Here is a 21,921-nt window from a genome sequence, read left to right as displayed (position 1 = left end):
CAGACAGGAAGGTGCAAAGCACAGCTCGGATCTGCTCGCACACAGGTCCCTGACTTTTCATTGTTAAAGAACAAAGTGCTAAGGGGTTCTTAAACATTATTTGCTATTTCTCCTGATTCAACTGGTCATCTTGGTCTGGTGTCAGCTGAGATGAAGAGGCTGCCACAAGCCAGCCCTCATCCCAGAGCTGTGCTGGAGAAGGCCAGAGGCACAGCCAAATTTAACTCCCCAGGAAAAATTTAACTTCCTGAGCCACAATTTCCCGAAAACACTCAACTCAAAGTTCATGTTTCTGTTCAGCTAAAAATGACAGGGATCACAATTTGAACTCCCCCAGTGAACTGAGGCTGCACCAAAGACAGAGCTGTGGTTTAATAAAAACCAGCTCCTGTTTCAGAGGGTGAAGATTCACCCACAAGGAGCTACAGGAAAGGTTCCAGGCTAAGAAATATCACCCCCTCTAGAGACTGGGGCAGGGGAAAGGAGGAGATGTGAAAATGTTCCTTACCAGTTTGAAGTCTTGAATGCTGCAGATGAAATAGGGCGTGTTCGGCCGGCGACTTTCGATATAAACGCAATCTTTAAAACACAAGATTTTAAAATAACGGGCATTAACTTCTGTGCCTCCAAGAAAGAACATAAAAACAGGATAAATTCAAATACAGCTTAAACTTTGAAAGAACCACCATTTCATTTGCATAGCGTGTAATTTATTCTGAGTGTGATCTAAAAATAGGAACTGTTTATGATGATAAATAAGGGAATTAACTGCATAAAAATTAACTTTGATTTGAATAGACATTTTGCTAGAAAAACAAAAAGAAAGCAATTTAAAGACCACCCTGGATTGAGTTAATGACAATGACCAGGTCACAGCCTATGAACCAGACCAAAATAAGAGAGGAAAGTAATCAGATTTTTCGTGGTCAGCTTGCCATTAAGAACCGAGCACTAACATACTTTCTCTTCTAATTGTGAAGAAAACCAAGGCAACCCATCATAGATGAAACACAGCAAACTTAAATTAGATTTACCTCAGGGAAGGCCTGGGCTTTCTCGAATTACATTTGACAAGACAGAAACCAGTAATTATTTTTGTTTGCTTTTGACAACTGGGCTCTCCAAGGCTGCTGTAACATAAGGTCTGTTGTATTCAAAACAGTCTTGGCAATAACTACAACAAAAGCGGTGCCCTCGGAATGAAAACACTGCAAGGATGGGAGAGAAGTGCCTGATTAATGATCCTGACCTTGGAACTCGGCAAACTCACACACAGCTTGCTAAACAGAAAGATGCCAGCCCCAAAGCCAAGCAAATATTTAAAGGACAGTCCTTGTGTCCCCTCTCACACACAGATAAGGAGCTGCTGTTGAAAACACAGGAGAGACACAAAAACACCACTGTCCTAGGAGGGACTTTCCATGACCTTTTTTGTATTTCTACCAAAAACCCTCTAAAATCTCAGAGTTTTGTAAGACACATTTCAAAGCACAGTTTGATTCAATCCAGTTCATTTGGAAGCTCCAGCAATTTCAGCACATCCAAGTATTCCTGCACCCCTGGTTATCCCAGATTTCCCTGGCTAATCATTCCACTTAGACAGGCCTGCACTCACTCCATCAGCTGCTCAGGGTCCCAGCTGAATCATCCAGCACTCAGCTGCAGGAACTCTTTCAGATTCACTGGGGAATGTGTGTGAGAAGCTGCGAGATTTCAGAGACAGAAAACACCACAACTTGCAAGATCTTTTTTTTTTTTTTTCCTCGGTATCTCGCTTGTGCAAGCCTCATTTTCCAGAGTTTATCAGGCAGCAGGCAGAACAAACAGCCGAGCATCCCTGTGAAATGGCTGGCACACAGAGTGAGAGGATGTGGCATCTCCTATGGATAAAGCAAACGGAGCTGACTGGCTCTGGATTGCATTTAAGGGAGGCACTGCTGGCTGCCTGCCAAGCCCTAAAACAATGATGACATCCAGTTACGAGTCCCCAAAGCAAGAGAGGCCACACAGATAAGAAAACAAGTTTATCCAGGTGCACAGCAATGTTATGGATGATAGCAGCCGGAAAGATGGCGCCCAGAAAAGGAGAATATTTATGGATGCACTCACATCAGCCACTCAAAACTCACCATAAAGAGCAATTCCTTCCATTTACCAGAAATCCAAACAGCTTCCATGGGAGCCCAAGAAAAGGAAAACTGCATTATCATTTTTCTAATATGTAACAAACCTGCATGGATAAGATTTATGCCACTGAAAACTGCAGAACAGCCCCTTCCTCATCCTCAACACACTGGAATTTGCCACTGCACCCTTTTTTCCACTGACCACACACTTCTGGAACAATTTCAGCTCTCTCTGGCTGCACAGAGCTTCTGCACAGGCTTACACAACTTCAGTCAAGTGTAATTCAATTTGTTTTACTGAAGGCCAGCCATCCTCACATGTTCCTCATTTACCAGGAAACAGGAGCAAGGATGAAGCCAGCAAGCACAAGGGAAATGGGCAGGCAACAACTCCCCCTCTGGCTTTCTCCACAGGTAACATCCCTGGGTCAGCTTCCAAGGACCACCTCGGCCAAGTCCAACATCTGATGTGTTCAACCACAGAGTTTAGCAGTGACAAACCAGCAAATGCTCCGACAGAAAAGAAAATTCACGAACAAAAAATAAAAATGAAAATAAAAGGGGCTTTCCATAACCTTTGCAAAACAGAGTAAGGAAATGTTGAGCTCCCTGCACGCTGGATTCCCTGCCTGTCTCCAGCCATGAGCGCATTGCTCACTTCCCTATTCCGTGTACAGCGTCCCACTGGAGATGAAGCATTTCCCCAACACATGGTACAGAGTCATTCTGCCTTTGGGCTTGTGATATTCACCAGATGTGCCCTAGTTCTGAAGGGTTACATTAATATTCCCACACTAAAAGCTGCTTTTAAAATTAGAGCTTCAATGCATGGACATAAAAAAAAATCTTTTGGAAAAACACCCCAACCACCTCCATTTTCTGAACCTTTAGCAGCTTAAATGCTGCAGTTTCTGTAGAACCCTCTTCACAATTAGAATCCTTTTATGTTTTACCTAATGAGTCAACCTAATGAGTCTTGCATCATCCAAGAAACAAAGCCGCAGGCTCTCTGCACAGCGCCACACTTCCACAGGGAAGATATTCCTTGAAAGCCTTTGTCAAGGAATTATCTACAATCCCTCCCCATCAGATTTCACCAGCCACAGGCTCGCTCTTTGCATGTGTGTACAGACGTGTACGAACCCTGAATTCAAACTGTGGGACCGGCAATTGAAGGATATTTACACTCCAGAATTAAGGAATATTTACATTCCTCCATCCCAGTGCCTAAAATTAAAAGGCTCAGTGGTCCCAGTGCCCTGTGCCAGCCCCTGAGGAAGCCTGAGCAGGCAATCCTGGATCCTTCTCCAGAAACTGCTCTGCCTGAGCCAAAGGCAGTGGGAAGCCTAGGAGCCTCCCAGTGTCTCAGGTGCTCCAAGTTAAATGCCAGCACCCCTCACTGCCCCCCGAACAGCTCAGTGTGATCAGGAGCAGGGTACCAGCAGCTACAGATCATTAACGAGCGAGCAAGCAGCACCTTTCAAAGGAGCAGAATCAATGTCTGCAGCATTCAGAGAGCTCTAAACGCTGAAACCCGAACTCGCCTGCATTCCAAGCACAGGAAAATTGCCAAACCCTTGAAAACAAAGGTCAGTAATGGAGACAAACCTCCAACAGCAGCAATACATTTGGCACCACGGCTCAGTGACAAACACAGAAACGCAGCGAGGAGGGCCCTGGGAACGCCAAACACGTGCTTTGGACTCGAACAATATTCCCACTGACAGGTAGGGAGCTGTGCACTTGCCTCTCTTCCCCCATATGGCTGACAACAAACAAATTGCCAGTCTGATCTTTTAGTGTCACTTCCTGCTGAGCAGATTTCAAGCAACACTGCTGGCTCCTTGTCAGGGAACGACGAGCTCGAGCCCTGCTCTGCAATAAATGGTTCAACCAATTTACTGTGTTCATTTGAAGCTCACAGGAGTATTCCCAGTGCCTGGACTATAGTTCTTATTTGGCAAATGATTTTATTATAAACCGGTATCATAGTGAATCCATTTTCTTTAAGGGGTTTTGCTGCTGTTTAATGGACTGTCAGTATAATTTAGATTTCATCTATTTAAACTCATTCAAGCCTGGCTCCTGATTGTACAATAAATGGAACATATTTCTATTCAACAAAATTAATGACAGCTAATTGTACTCTGCAGTTCCCAATTTCATAAAAGCAACTGTTCTGCAGCTCAGGCCCCCAGCTACATCATTTCCCACACCAATTATTTTCCTGCACTTTTCAAGCATGTCCACAACACTGCACAGTTCTCCTTGTAAGGAGCATTCACACATCCTTCGTTAACAGATCCGATACAAAGCAAACACCTTTTTACAGAAAGTTGCGTCACCAAAAATGCCACACTGCAAGCAAGGACACCATGGATGCTCAGCCACTACCTCGTGCCAGGGGCTCCTCCTGGCTTGGAATTGTTTTTTCAATTAAACACATGAAAGGGGAGGAGGGGTGGGAATAAGAATCCAGGATGATAAAAGGAATTAATTAAATAACCAGGTAGTCTAAAACTCCTCCTTTAGCACCAGATAAGCTTTGCTGCACACATGCCACTTCTAACAATCTTTTTCTGGCCTTTTAAGGCCACAGAAAACTTTTGCTGGAGGTGCCCCATTTGCCCCCAGTGCTTCTCACTGATATTTCACAAACCCCCATGCGACCACCAAAAGCTCTTCATGGACACTCATTTCTAAAGGTGGGAGACACAAAAGAAACAGCACCAAAAATGCACCACAGCGCTATCTGACCTCACTTGATTTACACAGCCTCAAGACAGCTTGGAAAACTCTGCTTAACTCCTCTCCCTTTGCTGTCCTTCTGAGAATTAAAGTGTAACACACCACAGTGCCTCACCAAAATATAGATGGGCTTTATTTGTGCAGCCCTCAAGTAGAAAAACATTTCAGCCATTCCTATTTCCCTACTAACTGACCCATTACTTCATCCTCCTGATCAGACAGAGAGCAGCCCAGCTGGTGGTGCAGCCCTGAACAGAGACATGTCCAGAAGAGGAAAATCAAATGTGTCCCTTGAGTGAGGAGGATTTCCACAGAACGCTGTGCTTCCAGTAGTGCAGAGCCTGTGGAGATGCCAACCCTGGCACTCCTGAGGGAGCTCCTGTGTGTCTCCCTGGTGCCTGCCAACCTGAGACCTGCCTGCCTGCAAACAGCCACTGAAAAACTATCTTCGTGTTTCAAAGTCAATATGTATTTTCTGAAAGGAAGAATATCTTCCTATTGCTTCAATTTGTAAATGGCCCTGAGAAGCCCTTCCCAGAGAACAAATCAGTGCAGCAGGTGAAGCTGAGCTTACAGCAGCAGTGCATTTACTTTGTTTCAGCACTGGTGTGGCACGTTTTTTCTCCATTTTAAAGCCTAATGATGAGGTTAGCATGGAAAACTAATGGTGCAGCCACGTCCCCAGAGCCAGACACACAGCCCTGGGCACACCCAGCCCCTCAGAGCTGCTCTCTTGTGATTTATCCACAGAGCCAAACAAAGCCAGGGGAATCCATTTGCCAGCTCAACCTTGATCTGCACTTAAGGCTCCATCTGTCAGGCCCCAGCAGCTGCCCTGGACTCAGCAGTCCCTCCCCTGCTAAAAGGAAATGTGAACTCAGTAAATGTCTTTTTTTATCCAGTCTGGCTCCTGCTCACTGTTTGTACTGACAGCAGGGACAAAAGTTACCTCTGTGCAGCAGGAGCTGATCTGGGCTCTTGGGTAGCCTGAATTATTTTCCACGCTCAATTTTATTCACCTGCTCGTTAAAGGCCACTCCTCTCCCCATCTCAATCACTAATTACAGGCCCTGGGATGTCCCCAGTACAGAACAGAACCAGCAAAGGCCTCAGCTGCAGACTGGAACAGGCTGTTCCTGCACTCTGTTCTCTGCACACTTCAATCAGCTTCGAAGTAAACCCTCCTGTGATGTTTTCATGCATCTTGTTAACCCTCCTGACATGTTTTAAGACCCACCTACTAATCCAGCCCTTTTCTCTAATGTTTTTCCTTCTTTTAATTACTAAAGGAGGAATGGACAAAGAATGCATTTGTTTCCATTGAAACAAAAGTTTTGAAGATAATATTTTCTAAAAAAAGATTGCTAAGTTTTCCTCACCACTACTCACATATGCAGAACAGTTGAAAACAGTGGTGGAAGTGTGAAAAATAAGGGAACTTTCACAACCACATTAAGCAGCATAGCTCCTAAGGTTATTCCTATTTACAGCAGCTGAAAGTCTGTCACTGAATTATTTCAACAATCTACTATCACAATGGTAACAGACTTTCAAAAGAAGAGGAAAATACAGATTGCACCGTTCGAGAACACATGCTCATATCAACTATGGAGCTTCTGAGGGAAGAGAAGACCACACATGCAAAAACACACATCTCCATCGCAAACTCGGTCAACCCACACAACATGCACAGAACACAACAGTCTGGCCAAAGACCTCCTAAAATTACAATGTACAGCTGAAAGAATCATTTCCTTGCATTTCTTCCTTCTGCCCAAGCAGAGAATTAAAATTAAAACTTCCCAGAAAATAATCAACTTCTCTCCTTCCAATACACTTGCCAGAACTTCAAAGCTTATAGAAAAAATTCCTGTTTGTATTATGTGTATTTTTATATTGAATTCTGGCATGGCCACTTTTCTCAGCTGATAAAGCTGTCAGAACGAATAGAAGCATCCAGAAGAACAACAAACACATGGGGCAGTGTCAAACACAAGCCAAGCCCTGTCAGAGAATTTCGGTTTGTGCACTTCAGTTTCACCAGTGTCCAACCCAGATCCAAAGATAACCAATAAATAGGGAGGAAGCACTTAGGTTTGGTTCTTGTTTTCACAGAGTTCCTGAAGGCTTCTGGATGAAAACAACCATTTCAGCAATTTCCTCGCTCACAACAATACAAGACAGCAGCAGTTTCAATAAAGGGAACATTAACAATTAATTACACCAACCAAAACTAAAGCTTAGACTTTGTAAGTCCTTGCTTGCTAAGTAGCCTGACAGTGGATTTTAAGACCTGCAGACTCACACTCAACATGAGCCAGCATCTTCTGCTGTTTCCCCACTGTGACAGAGCAGTGACCCAGCCCCTGCAGGTCCCACATCTCAGCCCTGCACACCTGGAGCTGCTCCCCAGCCCCTGCAGGTCCCACATCTCAGCCCTGCACACCTGGAGCTGCTCCCCAGCCCCTGCAGGTCCCACATCTCAGCCCTGCACACCTGGAGCTGCTCCCCAGCCCCTGCAGGTCCCACATCTCAGCCCTGCACACCTGGAGCTGCTCCCCAGCCCCTGCAGGTCCCACATCTCAGCCCTGCACACCAGAACTGCTCCCCAGCCCCTGCAGGTCCCACATCTCAGCCCTGCACACCTGGAGCTGCTCCCCAGCCCCTGCAGGTCCCACATCTCAGCCTTGCACACCTGGAGCTGCTCCCCAGCCCCTGCAGGTCCCACATCTCAGCCTTGCACACCTGGAGCTGCTCCCCAGCCCCTGCAGGTCCCACATCTCAGCCCTGCACACCTGGAGCTGCTCCCCAGCCCCTGCAGGTCCCACATCTCAGCCTTGCACACCTGGAGCTGCTCCCCAGCCCCTGCAGGTCCCACATCTCAGCCCTGCACACCAGAACTGCTCCCCAGCCCCTGCAGGTCCCACATCTCAGCCCTGCACACCAGAACTGCTCCCCAGCCCCTGCAGGTCTCACATCTCAGCCCTGCACACCAGAACTGCTCCCCAGCCCCTGCAGGTCCCACATCTCAGCCCTGCACACCTGGAGCTGCTCCCCAGCCCCTGCAGGTCCCACATCTCAGCCCTGCACACCTGGAGCTGCTCCCCAGCCCCTGCAGGTCCCACATCTCAGCCCTGCACACCAGAACTGCTCCCCAGCCCCTGCAGGTCCCACATCTCAGCCCTGCACACCTGGAGCTGCTCCCCAGCTTATCAAGTGCTCATTTGAAAAATGAGCACATCCTCTAAACCAGAGCACATCCAAGTGCAAACTGTAAGATCTCCCTTTGCTCTGTCCTGTGACAAACTGCACTCTCCATATCTGACACCCTGAACCCCACAGAACAAAGGAACTCTCCTGCTGTAAGCTGTTGCACAGGATTTTGCTGGTTGATTCCCATGCAGGCAGAGCAGTGCATTACAGCATTTCACCTTGTGTTACCTCCTGCTGATGTGCTGTTTATATAGCTACTGATGTCACTGCAGAAACAGATCCTCATAAATCCTTTTAATTCCTGCAGATCCTTTTAAATGTTTCTACGTAGGCAAGGCAAACAATATTGTCCCCATCTCCAGGTGACAGTCACCTGTTCTCCCCAGGCTCCAAACCAACTCAGACTTTCACCCAGTAAAGGTTTTCCAGCCCAGCACTCAAGGTGCCAGCACAATGACACCACAGCAGCACCAATATCCTCAGCACCAAGTTCTGTGGCTTCAATACAGTAATAGCCCTTCCTGAGGTGGATTTTGGCAAAACCCAGTGGCATAGAAGGGAAATGGAAGGAAAATCAGCATTAAATAATCTAACTGAAATCCAAGAGGAGAAAAAAAAATAACTCTCAGTCTTAACCCTCTTACATTATCATCACCCTGTGCTAAGGAAGCCTAAAGCAAATTTGAACACACACTGTGCACAAAAATTACTGTTGCTACAACAACAAGGTGAGAACTGCGAGAGAGAAAAAAAGAAGGAAAACCCCACAGATTAGATTTGGAAAGAAATGGGAGGGAGGTTGTGGAAACTGCGAGGACAGATGGGGAACTGGGCCAGCAAGCTTTTAGGATAGGCCTGTGTGATTTCCAGCAAAGTAGAGAAGATTAATTGCATAGTGTTGTCTAAGCCCCACTCAATTCTTTTTAATACATTATTTAAAGCTGTGCACGCATTCATTAGATCTATGCAAATTAGTAAGAGCAGTATTTACGTGGTAACAATATAGTGCAACCTTTCACTTGAAAAATTTCAATGATCTTGATTATCTGTTTATTTACAGTTTATTTGCTATTACTGCAATACAGCTGCTGAGCTCAGCACAGGAAAAAAAGCAGAATTAAGTGCTGGATTAAGTACTCTGCAGCAATGGGGTAAACACAGAATGAGATTTTAACCAAGGAGCTCGCAGAAGGGAAATGCAGACCTTGAACTTTAATCCACATCAGATGAGAGCATTTAAGAGAAAGAATCAAATTATTGGAAAGGATTTCCTTCCTTAAAGCCTGGAAGACATAAGATGAAGTCAGCTATCCCTTCTGCACACACCTTTAATTTTCATCTTTCTAATCCTTGCTGTGTCTCATTAATTTAAACTCTCTAATCCCTCTTAAAATTTATGTAATTTGCACCCTTAGCTACAAATACACCTCCCTGTATGTAAGGAGCTGTAAGAGCTCCTTCTGTAGTGGATGCTAACATTGGTTTCGAATACCTCCAGCACAGGAATGTGTATTCAAGATCTTGCTCCTGATAAGAAATTACCTTTAAAATCAAATTTAAAAATGGGAATATTCAGTTAAGGTTTCAGCCGTTCTCAGGTCCCTCCAGAGCTGAGCTAATGTTTGTTCTCATCACTCTCAGCAGTTTCCAAGACAAGTTTTACAACAGCACAAAGAGCCAACAGAACAGAAAAGTTTCAATGCCAGGGTACGTCTCTTCTGCTGATTACTATTAAAAAATTGTAAAATTTAATAAGCAGGGGTTTAAATTGCAGAACAGTTATAAAATAGCCCAATTATCACGAGTACTATGGCTTTCCTTGCTCTTTCACTGGACCCAGATCAGCCACTGCTCCATCCCACTGCAGGATAAAATTGAGACCACAAACTGATTTCCCATCTTCATTTTAAGCAAACTCTTTTTGCAATAAAGCCAGTGTATCACATTGTACTCCTGGGCCCACACAACAGCTGTTCTCAACAGATTCTGAATTATTTTTCATCCTCTGACACTGAAAATAAGATTGCCACCAAAGCTGACGCTTCCGCAGGCTCCCAGTTGCCACTGCTCAAAAACAAATATTACTCAGCCACAAGCCCTGACACCACAGCAAAAACAGCTCCTTTGCAACGATTGATGAAATGAGTCTAAACTGAAGCTGAAGCATTTCAAGAGAGAAGCTGTTCTGACTAATCTTGGTAGAGCTAAGTGAAAAACAGACTGCTCAACTCTCCCATGGAAGGAGGAGGATGGAATGCAGCACCTCCCACCTGGATGTGCAGCTGGTCGTGCCCCCACACACACCACAAGCACTTTGGAGCACTCACAGCCACTAAAACTGGACACAGCACTTGAAGCATTTACATCTGACCTCGGGAGATTCCTGCAGCTGAGCTGTGCAGCACCTCATGGGAAATCAGACAGGATCTGACCTCACTGGCTCCCCTGTTTTCAGGTTGAATCCGTCTCTGTTTTGCCCCAGCAGTGTCACTCCAGCTCTGTACTACAGGAGTATAAAGCTACCAGGACTCTAAAGGCAGGGCTGCCAACAGTGCAGCCAAACATAACCACAGCTATGGGGAACAAACTGCAAGCAGCACGTTTACAGTGCTGTGCAGATGGACAGGGAAGTTTATACTCAAAAATGGGAGCTGAGTAATCTCATTTCAAGTGCAGTTAGAGGAAAACATTCCCTGGCAGCAGCCATGGGTTAGACCTTGAAACTTCACATGAACTTGGCAGTAAATAAGAGGCACATCCAAGACATCCAGAGCACACTGCAAGCTCCTGGTGCTGTCCCCAAACATCCCTGATGCCAACACTGTTCTGCCCAACAGCTGGGCACAGCCACAGCCATTAACGAGGGGTGAAACCAGTGGAATAGCAGGTATGAGATCCTCAGTCAGCTGGTTTATATTTCACAGAGCACAGGAGCAGAGCCCTACAAAGCAATCACAGATTCCCAGAAAAGCTTGCCAGGAAGGTTGGAAGTTGTCTCCACATCCCCCGAGTCAGAGCTCTAGCTCCGAGCGGGTCTGCTTCCTAAGTGGGAGAGAAGCATTTAACGCATTATCTAATTTGGTTTCCAAACTCCCAGGGACAGAGACTCCATACCATACACAGATCATTAACGCAGTAGAAAGCAAAAAGGGTGGCTCTTCTCCAAAGGGGAGCTAAGTTCATTCCCACAAATCAGATACCACAAGATACAGCCAGAAGCTTCCCATGCGCACCCACATCTGTCTGCAAGGGCAAAGCTGCAGCCTCCCCCAGGACAGGGGTAATCCCAATCACCAGGGAGCACACTGTGCTGGCTGCAGCCCCTGCCTGGCAGCTCTGGGGCACGAGGACTGTCAGAGGCAACACAAAACAAGGCTTTGTTACCTCCAGGCCTGTACACGACATCATCCTCGGTGATGAAGGACGTTATCTCGCCGTTGTCGGTTCTCTCGTAGCGGGACTTCTTCTTGGGGGGTTTCTTTTTGCTCTTCTTGGTGGACTCCTCCGTGGTGGCACTGTTGTTGTCATTGTCCTCGTCCTCGCTGTGGTCGCTCTCCGCGTAGTTCTTGGCACCTCCCTCCAAGGTGCAGCTGCGCCGGGGCCGGGAGTTCTCGCTCTCCCTCGCCTTGTCCCTCTTGTCCCGCTCTTTGTCCCGGTCCCTGTCCCTGTCCTTCTCTTTGTCTTTGTCTTTCTCCTTGTCTGCTGTCATGATTCGCCACGTGCCTTCTTCTGTCCTCTCACGGCTGGGCCTCCGTGAAAGGTAGACAGTGAGCCTGGGCTTCAGTCTTCTGAATTTCTCACTCAAAGCCAGGAAAAATTCAACCACTCCAACAACCCCAGCGTTTTAAAAAGGTTCTTGAAGAGGTGAGGGGAGAGAAAGAGGGAAAAAAGCCATGTTAGTATTCAAAATTCTTTCAATTCCTGAAGATAAAAATTAAAACCAAATAAAACCCCACCTCCTAAAGCAATTCAGCATGGAAAGCACAAACAGTAAAATACAAAGCAGCCTTTTGGAGACTTCATAGAAATGGTAACCTCAGTGTCTGTAAATGTTTGAAGCTACCTCCATCCTCAAAAAAGATCCCTCAACTCCTTAAAAAATTCCTCTGTTCACTGCAGACACTTAATAACTTCTCGGATGGGGAGTGCTCATGGAGAACAGCTACCAGTTTATACCTGGAGCTAAGAGGGAGCCTACAAATGCAAAAAAACAAAACCCACAAAACATTTAGGAAGGGACAAGTGCAAAGAAGGAGCAGCCTCCAGCTTTTATCTGGAAGCAAATGACCGAGTTCAGCAAATGGCTGTATTGTTTTACATCTCACCACCACTCACAGCCGATGCCCTACAAAGCTGGTACAGGGTAAGGGATGCCATCTGCCACTTCCAGGGCAATCTGTCAGCAAGTCCTGCCTCTACCCTGCTTTTCCAAAAATAGAGCTAACCTGTAATCCACAGATTACAGGAATTAATTAATTCAAACCAAACCACAGTAGTTACAACTGCACTAATGAACTCTGCCTTTCCATAGATAAAAACAGGACCTTTCATGAAAGAAGGATATTTCAAAAACTAGGCACTCAACTCACGAAGGTAAATGATCCCTTTTTTCCCTAATTCACCAATAAAGCTGAATTTGCCCACATCCAGTTCCTGCATTTCCAGGAAGCTGCTACGTGGTGCAACATGAAATTAGCCCACGGTGTAGAATGTACAGTCTGAAAGGCAGGGACCCGAGAACATTGATTGTTCATGCATTAAGTTTTTGAAACCACATCAGAGAAGGAAAAAGGCTGGTTTGATTTTTGAGAAGTCAGCTGAGGAGTCACTGATCCCATGCATTGGAAATTCCTTCAGTCCTACACAAATCTCAGACCTCAATATTCCTGTCCCTGTCGACTGCTCCTCGCAGCAGAGGGAACAGCAAAAGAGACAAATTGCTTTTGCTGCTGCAATTGAGGCTGTGCCTGGGACCTCTCAGGCATTTCCTGAATGAACCCATCAGCCAGGTAGGAAATGATGCTGTTTTCTTTGCTCCTCAGAGCAGCTGCCATCGCTCTGATAACTCACAGGGGGATCCGATGAGACTCCAGTGGAGAACACCACAATGAACCTGTCAGCTGCCAGGGAAGTTGCAGGGAATGGTGATAGCAAGAGCCTCCAGGGATTCAATAAGAAAGGTCTTAAATTTCCAGAGGTGAGGGAATTCCCCAGCAGCAAAGCTCAGGGTTTTTTCTATTGCTGTTCATACAAAGATCAGTGAAACGATCACACCCCTCTTCTGGCACAGCCAACTGCAGCACAAGCACCTTCCTTTGTGGCAAGTGCAAAATGTCCACTTTTTTTTTTCTTTAAATCGTTTCCAATTTTAAAAAAACCCCATCAGTCACCACAATATTTCATTATTGGGGAAAGAGCAGGTTTGAAACCTGGCCAGCTACAGGGCTTTTCCTTGAAGCCTCAGGGTGAAAAGCTAAGAAGGTGCCAACCACCCCACACCTCTAAACATAAAGGAAAAACGATTTTAAAGTTCCTGTCTTAACGACAAACAAAAACGTTGATTAGTGACTGACAGATAATGCATCCATATTTATTTTACCTACATCTGAAACATTTTGAGCTCCACCTCAGTATTATCTGGGTCTAGAGGAGCCAGAGCTGTGCAAACAATTCTGAGAAAGCCACAATTCCAGTGCAGGCTGCTCCTTGCTCAACTTTAATTTGAAAGTCAAGCTCAAGTGAACCATTTTACACCACTGGAGTCCATCCTGAGGTCGACACCACATCAAACCCAGTGACCTCCAGGTGCCTGGTGGGTAAAGCACTCTACAAAAGTCCCACCCCACATCACCTCCCCTGGCCCTGCTTTGCCATTTCCATCCTGCCAGGAGAAGCCTCCAAACACCAGGGGTGACACTGTGGTGGCAACACTGCTGGACCCCAGTTCTGCCCATGAGCAACCAGGGAGCAGCCCTGCAGCACCCACCAGAACTGCCCACAGAGCTGCAGGGTTACGTCCTTGCTGTTCCCTCAGATGAGATTCAAAGTACTTCAGTGTTTTTATTACAAGTCCAATTATTGTGCAGATTTTTTTCCCTGGGTTTCTTTTCTTTGCACAACACAGTTCTGCATAGAGGAATAGCAGTGAATAAACAAACGACCATGTTCAGATTATTTCATTTACTGGAGGGCTGTGCAAGAATCTGTGTGTACCACACTTTGCTCAGTCTGTTCATCTGTGAAATTTCCACTCAAACAGCCACTTTCCTCCCAGCTCCCATTTCAGGGGATCCCATAAAAAGTAATTTTCATAGCCATTGCTTTCTTACATAAATATATCACATTTCCAAGACTATTTCACTCCAAATACTCAGTTTCAAAGATTTTCAGGATTAAACCAACATCACCATGAAGCACTGACTACTTCTGTCTAAGAATACAGCAGCTCCATAACCTTCAGAGTAGCTGTAACAGGAAAAGAACACATCTCACACATTCTTTCTTCACCCACCAACCACCCTGGAACAGGAAGATGCTGCAAACTCAACGTGTTGCCTGATCACTCTTTACCAAGATGTGAGCACTGTGAAAACTCATCTGCTGACTCAATACCACTCACCAGTTACAGCTGCTGAGTGGGCTCAGCACTTGTGCCACTCTCTGTGTAATTATGAATGAGCATGGAACCCAAAAAACCACCATCCCAGAAACTACAGAAGCACTGTGAGCCTTTTTTTCTGCTCCCTGAAGTAAACCGGGCTAGCACGTCACATGTGCAGCAATCCCACAGATGTTCAACTCGGGATTAGGGCAGCAGAGGCAAATGCACTGAAACTCTGGGGTGGGTTTTGGCAAGCTCTGTGCCTTGGGTTTTCCAGTCATTTTTCACTGGCAGTTGCTCATTCTCTCTGTACCAAACCCCACCAAAGCAGCTGCTTCTGTCATTCTGCTACAGCAAAGACATTCAGGTCACAGCACCACAGGCTGAAGGGCATTAACTGCCTCTGATACTGGTTTACTGCTCCTTCCACAGGGAATTCATCTCGGGAAGAAGTCATTTAAGCTGAAAGGGGAACAATCACTTTGTAATGGTCGAGTGTGGCATACAAAGGAGTGGCAGAATAGCCCCCATCCATTATTTGCTCAATGCAAGTTGAAAAACCCAGGAAAAATGATAACTTCACTGCAATCACACTCTAAGACATTTCTGTTGTTATTTTTTAACTAGAGCCTCAGGATATGGCCATTTCTCCAAGTAAGTTTATTATGTCCACTCTAGGATAACTTTCTTTATCTCCACCCACTCTGCTATCAGACTTGCAAAGTCTTTTTTATCTTAAATTGTTTAGAGATCAAACACGAACCAAAAACGTGTTTGCAGAGTTACTCACTAAAGTCTCCTGTTCTCTGCTTTATAGCAGAAAACGCAGATACTGACAACTTCCCATCGTATCCAACTGCTGGTGTTCCTGTTAAAATGCTCAGGTCTCCAGTGATGAAGAAACTGAGGAAACGAGAATCTCCCACCAGGATTTTGGAGAAATCCAGCAGGCATGATTTAACCTTTAACTTCATCTAATAATCTGAAGTGCAGAAGTTCATAATCATTATTTTCAATTGATTGTTACCCCATATTGACCTGGTTCAGGGTGGTTTTTTTCCCCCCAGCATTTTAAACCTAGTTTAAATTAAAGTTTCAACCTTTTTTACAGCCACAAAACCCTTCTCACACTCCAATCCCAGCCTGGAGAGGAGGATATTGCTACTCCAAGTTACCTGTTCCACACAGTTATTTCAGCTGTACACCTGGAAACCCCTGTCAGAGCAAAAGGCACATACAGCACCTCTCTGCACATTAAGTACTTAAACCTCTTAACCAGAATTAAAGAGTCAGGTTTTAAAGATAATGTGAAAGCAAGTCCACCAGAAATGCTACGAGACTGTAACAGGAAGGCATCTAAGAACGCAGGGCAACTAAAAATATGGAGAAGAGCTCCTTTCTCTTATTTAAGCTAGACAGATAAATCTTTTAACAAGATTTGTTTGGTCATGTGTTACCAGTCTTAATAAACACAACAGGACCATTCTTCTGTAAGCTTTTAGTCTCATATTGGCAGATAAAAAGGCACTGTTTTCAGCAAATGCCAGATTAAAGGAACTATGTGCTGCCACTGCTAGAGTTCCTGACATGGAGCTTTCCTGATTTTGATGTCAAGGAAGAATTTTAACTCAGTTTAAGTGCAAGGGATTAAAACTCAGAAAAAAAGGAAAAGAGAAAACAGCCCATAAAGGTTTCTCCGTATATTTATAAGGTTTTAAGAGCTGCTTTAAGAAAAGCTTCATTTGTGAAAAATAACACCAGTAAGTCAAACATGAAGGAAAGGAAATCTCAGCTGCCACAGAGAGAATGAAGAGCTGAACTCCAGGAATCCAAAAGCTGTGCTCAAACCCTCACACGCCTGCTCCAAGCAGGGGAGTTTCCACACAGCCCACACTCGCTGCGATCCCAGGTCCACGATAAAGCTCATTAACTGCAGGGGAGCCACACACCTTTAACCTTCAGCTTTCAGAAAAGACTGGGAACATCTGTTATCAACTTTCTCCCACATTCTTTCCCTATTGCCTGTTTGCCATGGAAAATAAGAGCTGCAGATATTCAGAGGGACCAAGTATTTTAAGAGCTCATGCAGGACATCCCTCAGAATATTCCCCACTCCCAGGGTCCATTCATCATCTCAAACTGCCAGGCACTGTGCTCATGGCAACACACACCCAGCAGCTGCAGACTGAGGGCAAAGTCAGTGAGAGATCAGCAGAGGAGGGGCGAAATACGAAAAGAAAAGGGAAAAAAGGATACAGCAAGTGTTTTACCCCATTACTCTTGGACAGTATTTCACTGTTGGGGTGAGATTTTACTAAAGACACTCACCTCAACTTTGAAAATCCAGATCCTGCTGGGTTTACCAACAGAATTTCCCAACCAACCACCACACACAGAGCCAGAACACAGATCTCTCCCTGCCAGTAGTACACAGACACACAGAGAACTTGTTCCTCACAACATTAATGCCCCAGTCAGCAAAAATGCTAATTTTCCTCCTCTGTTCTGTGCCAGTCCTGCTGGTACCCAGTGGGTGCTGAAGGGGTCCCACTGCCTATTCTTTGAATGCTCAGGGGACAAGTGTGAGACCCTCCTGGAAGAAGATTTGCTGGAAGTTTTAAAAAGCTCTTAGGAATCTCTCCAGTGATTTATGTGCCTCTTATCAGTTGTCTTCTTTATCTCCTTCCCTGGCGTTTCGAGTTTACAACACAAACACAGCCCTGGAACACTGTGGCTGGCAGTGGTCACTGTGAGTTACATTTTTACAGCCCACAGCCCTTGTAAGCCCTCTAAGTACACGAAATTAAAGTGTGTTTGTTCCTTTTGAACTGCTCTGTGCCAATCACCCCCAGTGGATCCAGGGCAGGGGGAAGAGGAAGCCCCAGACAGGCCCTGGCTCCATCAGCCCCTCCGAGCTGGGAGGTCACAAGTCCAGGCAGACAATTCAAGGTGTTTCCCATGACAGACAGTGACCTTTTCTTCCCCCCTGCTATTTACCCAACTTGACCTGAGCAAAGCAAACAGCAGATCTCACATTTCTGAGCCAGATTGCAGCTCCCAGCCGGGCAGTGCCCCTGCACATTCCACCCACGCCGACGCAGCCTGGCCAGGGATGCTGTGGCATCGCTCCGAAATCCGGGCACACGAGCCATGCAGGCTGACAGCTCAGCTAAGATCATAAATCCCTCTCTTCAACACAACCTCGATGCCACACAACTCAAAGGAACGGGGGAAGAGCTGCAAAGCAAGATTTCACAAGGCCAAAACATCCCTGCATTTATCAAGAGGAAAGTGACAGGTTATTTGGCTCGGAGTCACATTTTCAAGAGGAAATTGCCAGGGAAATCAGGCAATCATGAGGATCTTTAAGGATTGGCATGGTAAGGACCCAAGACAGCAAAGTAACATCTCCCTTTGTGTTATTCTAATGGGCAGAGGGAGGACAAGGAGAACAACTTTCTATTTGTGAGATGTCAGAAGTTCAGTAAGGGCTATACAAGAGTCAGCTTTGACCACAGAGCAGACTGAAGGACTGGGGATAAGATTTGGAGTGAACATATCAGGTCCTACCTCCTCCAGAAATGGATGGGCAATTTATGCACCACGTTCACAACAGTGATGTGAGAACACCTGCTTTTAGACAGTTTTACACACAGGCTCCCACAAAAGTCATGTCATTCCAAATAAGCCACATTTTCTCCCCACACTAGTTCAAGAGCAGCAACATAAAATCAATACAGTCTCAGAAAGTTTCTGCACCACCAAAATTAGCAGATAAATTAGCTACGCTTCCTATTTTATTACAGTTTGGCGAGGAAGGAAGGAAAGAGTAGGGGCTGCCTGCACACTCGCTGTGACAGGGCTGCTGCTCTGGTCACCACCTGAACTGTTCAGCCCTCATTTACCTCGCTGTGATACACAGAACACTGAGGGCAGCCTCTCCCAAATCCCATCACACTCCCCAAGCAGCTTCAGGGCTGGGTGGTTTGGTGGGGTGACCTCAGAAGCAGAGAGCAACCAAGCTGCAGAGCCAGGAGTGGAGTACAGCCCTTCAGATCCCAGCCCACTGCACCCATCCGTGCCATTAAGGGGATGCTCAGAGCTCCTCTTGTCATTCCAAAAGCTGCTTTAATGGCCTCTGTAGTCATAACACATGGGAGCAAACAGACAATAAATATGAAGCCATGTATTTACCCTTCTCTGAAGTCATTCAGGCTTAATGTAAATGATTACCACAATATAGGGCTGAGTAATGTAAAGCAGTCATCCCACCACACCATTAAAAAACAGAACTTTAAAAAATGACCATATAATGTAGGATAACTCCCTCCTATAATGTAGGATAACTCCCCTGTTAGGGGAGAACAGGCCCACAGGACCTGCAGAAGCTGCTGTTAAAACAAGAACAATTATCTGGGGAACCTGAAGTAATTTGGAGCCACAAAAACATCTGCATTATGAGGCTGCTTAACAACATTTAAAACAGAAAATAAAAATTTTTTTTAAAAGTTGAACAAAAACTTGTTGTTATACACAGCAGTTTATTTTGAACAGATAGACAGACTTTGGGAAGCAAAAAGGATAAACCCTGAAAGCATGCATATGGATTTCTTAACTGGCAAGCCTGTGGCAAAAAAAGAGAAGTCTGTAGTATTTTTACAAAAATAGGTGAAATAAAACCATTCCAAAGTGCTGTAAATTCAGACCTGGGAAATACCAACAAAGAAATCAAAGCATAAAGAGAAATTCCTGGCACACAGTAACAGCCGAGCTAATGGTAACAGGAAAGAATCCTCGCATGGAACAGAACCACGTGTCCCTCTTACAACAGCCCTGGTTTTATGGGATGCCTGACTATCAAAGTTACCAGTACACCACATCCCTGTGCCTGTCTCTAGGTCACTTATTTTAAGACAAAAATGAATCCTGCACAATACTGAACACGTTCATTTGTGCATGTTTATAGAACAAGCCCATTGCTGCTTTGCAGGCACCTGTAACTAATCTCAAACTCTCAACTAATTCCAGTTTCCATTCTAAATTTTATTTTGGTGCTTCCATCTCTGGAACACATCTACAAATATCTACCAAACTGTCCCTCCCTGTATGTATTTAGCTGTGCTCTTCTCCACTGGATGTTTCATTTTTAAATGGCTGAACACTCAGCTGTCCCCTCGCAAGCCTTTCATCCTCCAGAAAGCTTCAAACTATAGTTATTTAAATCACCCAAAAGAGAAGTAGATCAGGTTATTTTTGGAAAACCCCTTTGAGCAGGAAAGGCAAAACCTCTGGTCTTCAGCCACATGAGCTGTTTTATTTAACTCCAGACACAGTTGTGCATCTGAGCTTCTCAAAAGGGAGGAGTAACTGCAGGGGGGGCTCCCACCATGAGCTGCCTGACCAGACATTCCCAGGGAAACGTGCCTATAATTAAAGCAATTTCTCTCTAAAGAAAGCAGCATCCTGAGATTTAGAGACTATCTGTAAGACTAACTAAAGCTGTGCCATTTAAGTGCTCCATAAAATTCCGTAACAGTGGAAACAAAGAAATCCTGCTCTTTCAGTCAAAGGGTGGAGGATGGTGCAAGGTTATCAGGATGAGCAAGAGATATTTAAGAGGACACTTTTTCTTGTCCACTGTTTTAAAACACTTTATGCATAAGCATGAAGACAGATGATATTTCTGTCTGGAGAAACTGCCTTTAATTTCAGACATTGGTCTCATTTTCTCTGAGGAGCAGCTTATTTCGGTTAATGACAGAGCAGACGTCAGAGTTTCCTTCCCTCCAACCTCCTGCCCGGCACAGCAGCGCTGTTGTAATCAGGAGATTAAGTGTGCTTATTCATGTGTGAAATGCAGGCCTGAGCCCTGTCTCACATTAGAGCCTGGCTGCAGCCTATTCCTCATCAGCTCAGAATGCTCAACAACTGAGATGGATTCAATTACACCTCACTTCCTTTATTGCACTCGCAGAAAACACTAATAAATACTCAGTATTTAAAGTAGTAAAACCTCGCTAGTGCAAGCGTGACCTTTGATCTTTAATCTCCGCCTGCACGAGCAGGTTCTGCCACGAGGCAGCAGGAAAATGATTTGAAAAGCAAACAGACACAATCCTGTGCAAGAAAGAATAAGCACAGAGTTGTGAGATGTACTGCTTAAAAATAAGTTTGCCTACAGCAGTCCCACGCAGCAGCTCGTTATCCCTCTGGGTTCTTGCTGAAGAGCTCCAAACACGTGTTAAAAGGTATTTGCAAAGAGGGTCTGTGTTTCAAGGGATCATATGAGCTCTTGCATGACCTTAAGTGAGAGAAACCAAAGCTGTCAATGTCAGCCTTCGACTTCCAACATATTTTCACCCCAGAACTGCATCTCGGTGTCCCTCACACATCCCCCTGCCCGAAGTGAACTTCCCAAAGAGCCCCCACACTGCCCACTTCCCAAACTCCACAGATGCCACATTTCTCAGTGGCTCAAGGCCATCCAATGACTTCTCACTGCACAAAAGCTTCCACAGGCTTTTTCCCTTAAGTCTGGTTCACTCTTCTGGAAGTCAGAGAGGTTCCTTTAAAAAACAGACAACTGAAATGTCCCCCATGCTGCTGCTGCTGCTCCTGGGCAACAACCAGTTGAGTTCCTGAGTAGATTTCAAGCACTATTTTTTTTAAAAAAGGACCAGTCTCAGCTCTCACACATGGGGTGCTCCAACCCTATAATATTATGTTCAAACAGCAATCTTTCTGCTACAGGAATGACCCCATCAGTGCCCAGCTGCCCACTGCTAATGAGCCCAATTGAACAAGGGACTTCACCACTGGCTGCATCTTCCATGAGAAGAGGAAAAAAATATTAAGAAATGCTCCAAGTGATTAATCTGCTTCTAATCTACATCAAGAGGAAATACTTTAACACTGCACAAAATAACTTCTGGCTTTGGTCATGCTTCAGACATTAATATAATTTCTACTCACAGGGCTCTCAGCAGAGGCTCTGAACTCGTGTGTGACTCAAGCAGGATCTGCTGTGGCAGCATGAGCTGGATCCCTGTATTTAGGTCTGATCTTGTAAGCTGCAGAGAACAAGGCTGCAGAGTAAGACCTTAAGCCATTAAGCACAGAATAACCAATGCAGATAACCACTAAGCTACACATGAAATGTGGTGGCCTCGTTCACACTGTGGTACCACCACAGCTCATCACTTGCCACCAGCAGAAACCAGGACACGGCAGAGG

General features: G+C 45.4%; 1 protein-coding gene across 6 annotated transcripts in view; it reads right to left on the bottom strand.

Moving 5' to 3' along the window:
* Window positions 1-21,921, bottom strand: part of RERE (arginine-glutamic acid dipeptide repeats) — a 177,384-nt gene that overhangs the window by 108,411 nt on the left and 47,052 nt on the right. For 4 of the 6 annotated variants that reach the window (XM_048326414.1, XM_048326409.1, XM_048326413.1 and 1 more), the window contains exons 2-3: window positions 11,472-11,942; window positions 509-579 (exon numbers count right to left, since the gene is read on the bottom strand). In XM_048326414.1, coding sequence (XP_048182371.1) covers window positions 509-579; window positions 11,472-11,796 — 396 coding nt within the window. In that variant the 5' untranslated portion in view covers window positions 11,797-11,942. Of the gene's footprint in view, window positions 1-508; window positions 580-11,471; window positions 11,943-12,043; window positions 12,353-21,660; window positions 21,681-21,921 lie in introns of those variants that run through there. The other 2 variants (XM_048326412.1, XM_048326410.1) reach the window with 2 other exon arrangements.

This window comes from Corvus hawaiiensis, chromosome 22 (genome assembly GCF_020740725.1).
Source record: "Corvus hawaiiensis isolate bCorHaw1 chromosome 22, bCorHaw1.pri.cur, whole genome shotgun sequence".
NCBI classification, from domain to species: domain Eukaryota; kingdom Metazoa; phylum Chordata; class Aves; order Passeriformes; family Corvidae; genus Corvus; species Corvus hawaiiensis.
This window is presented reverse-complemented; position numbering and strand designations above follow the sequence as displayed.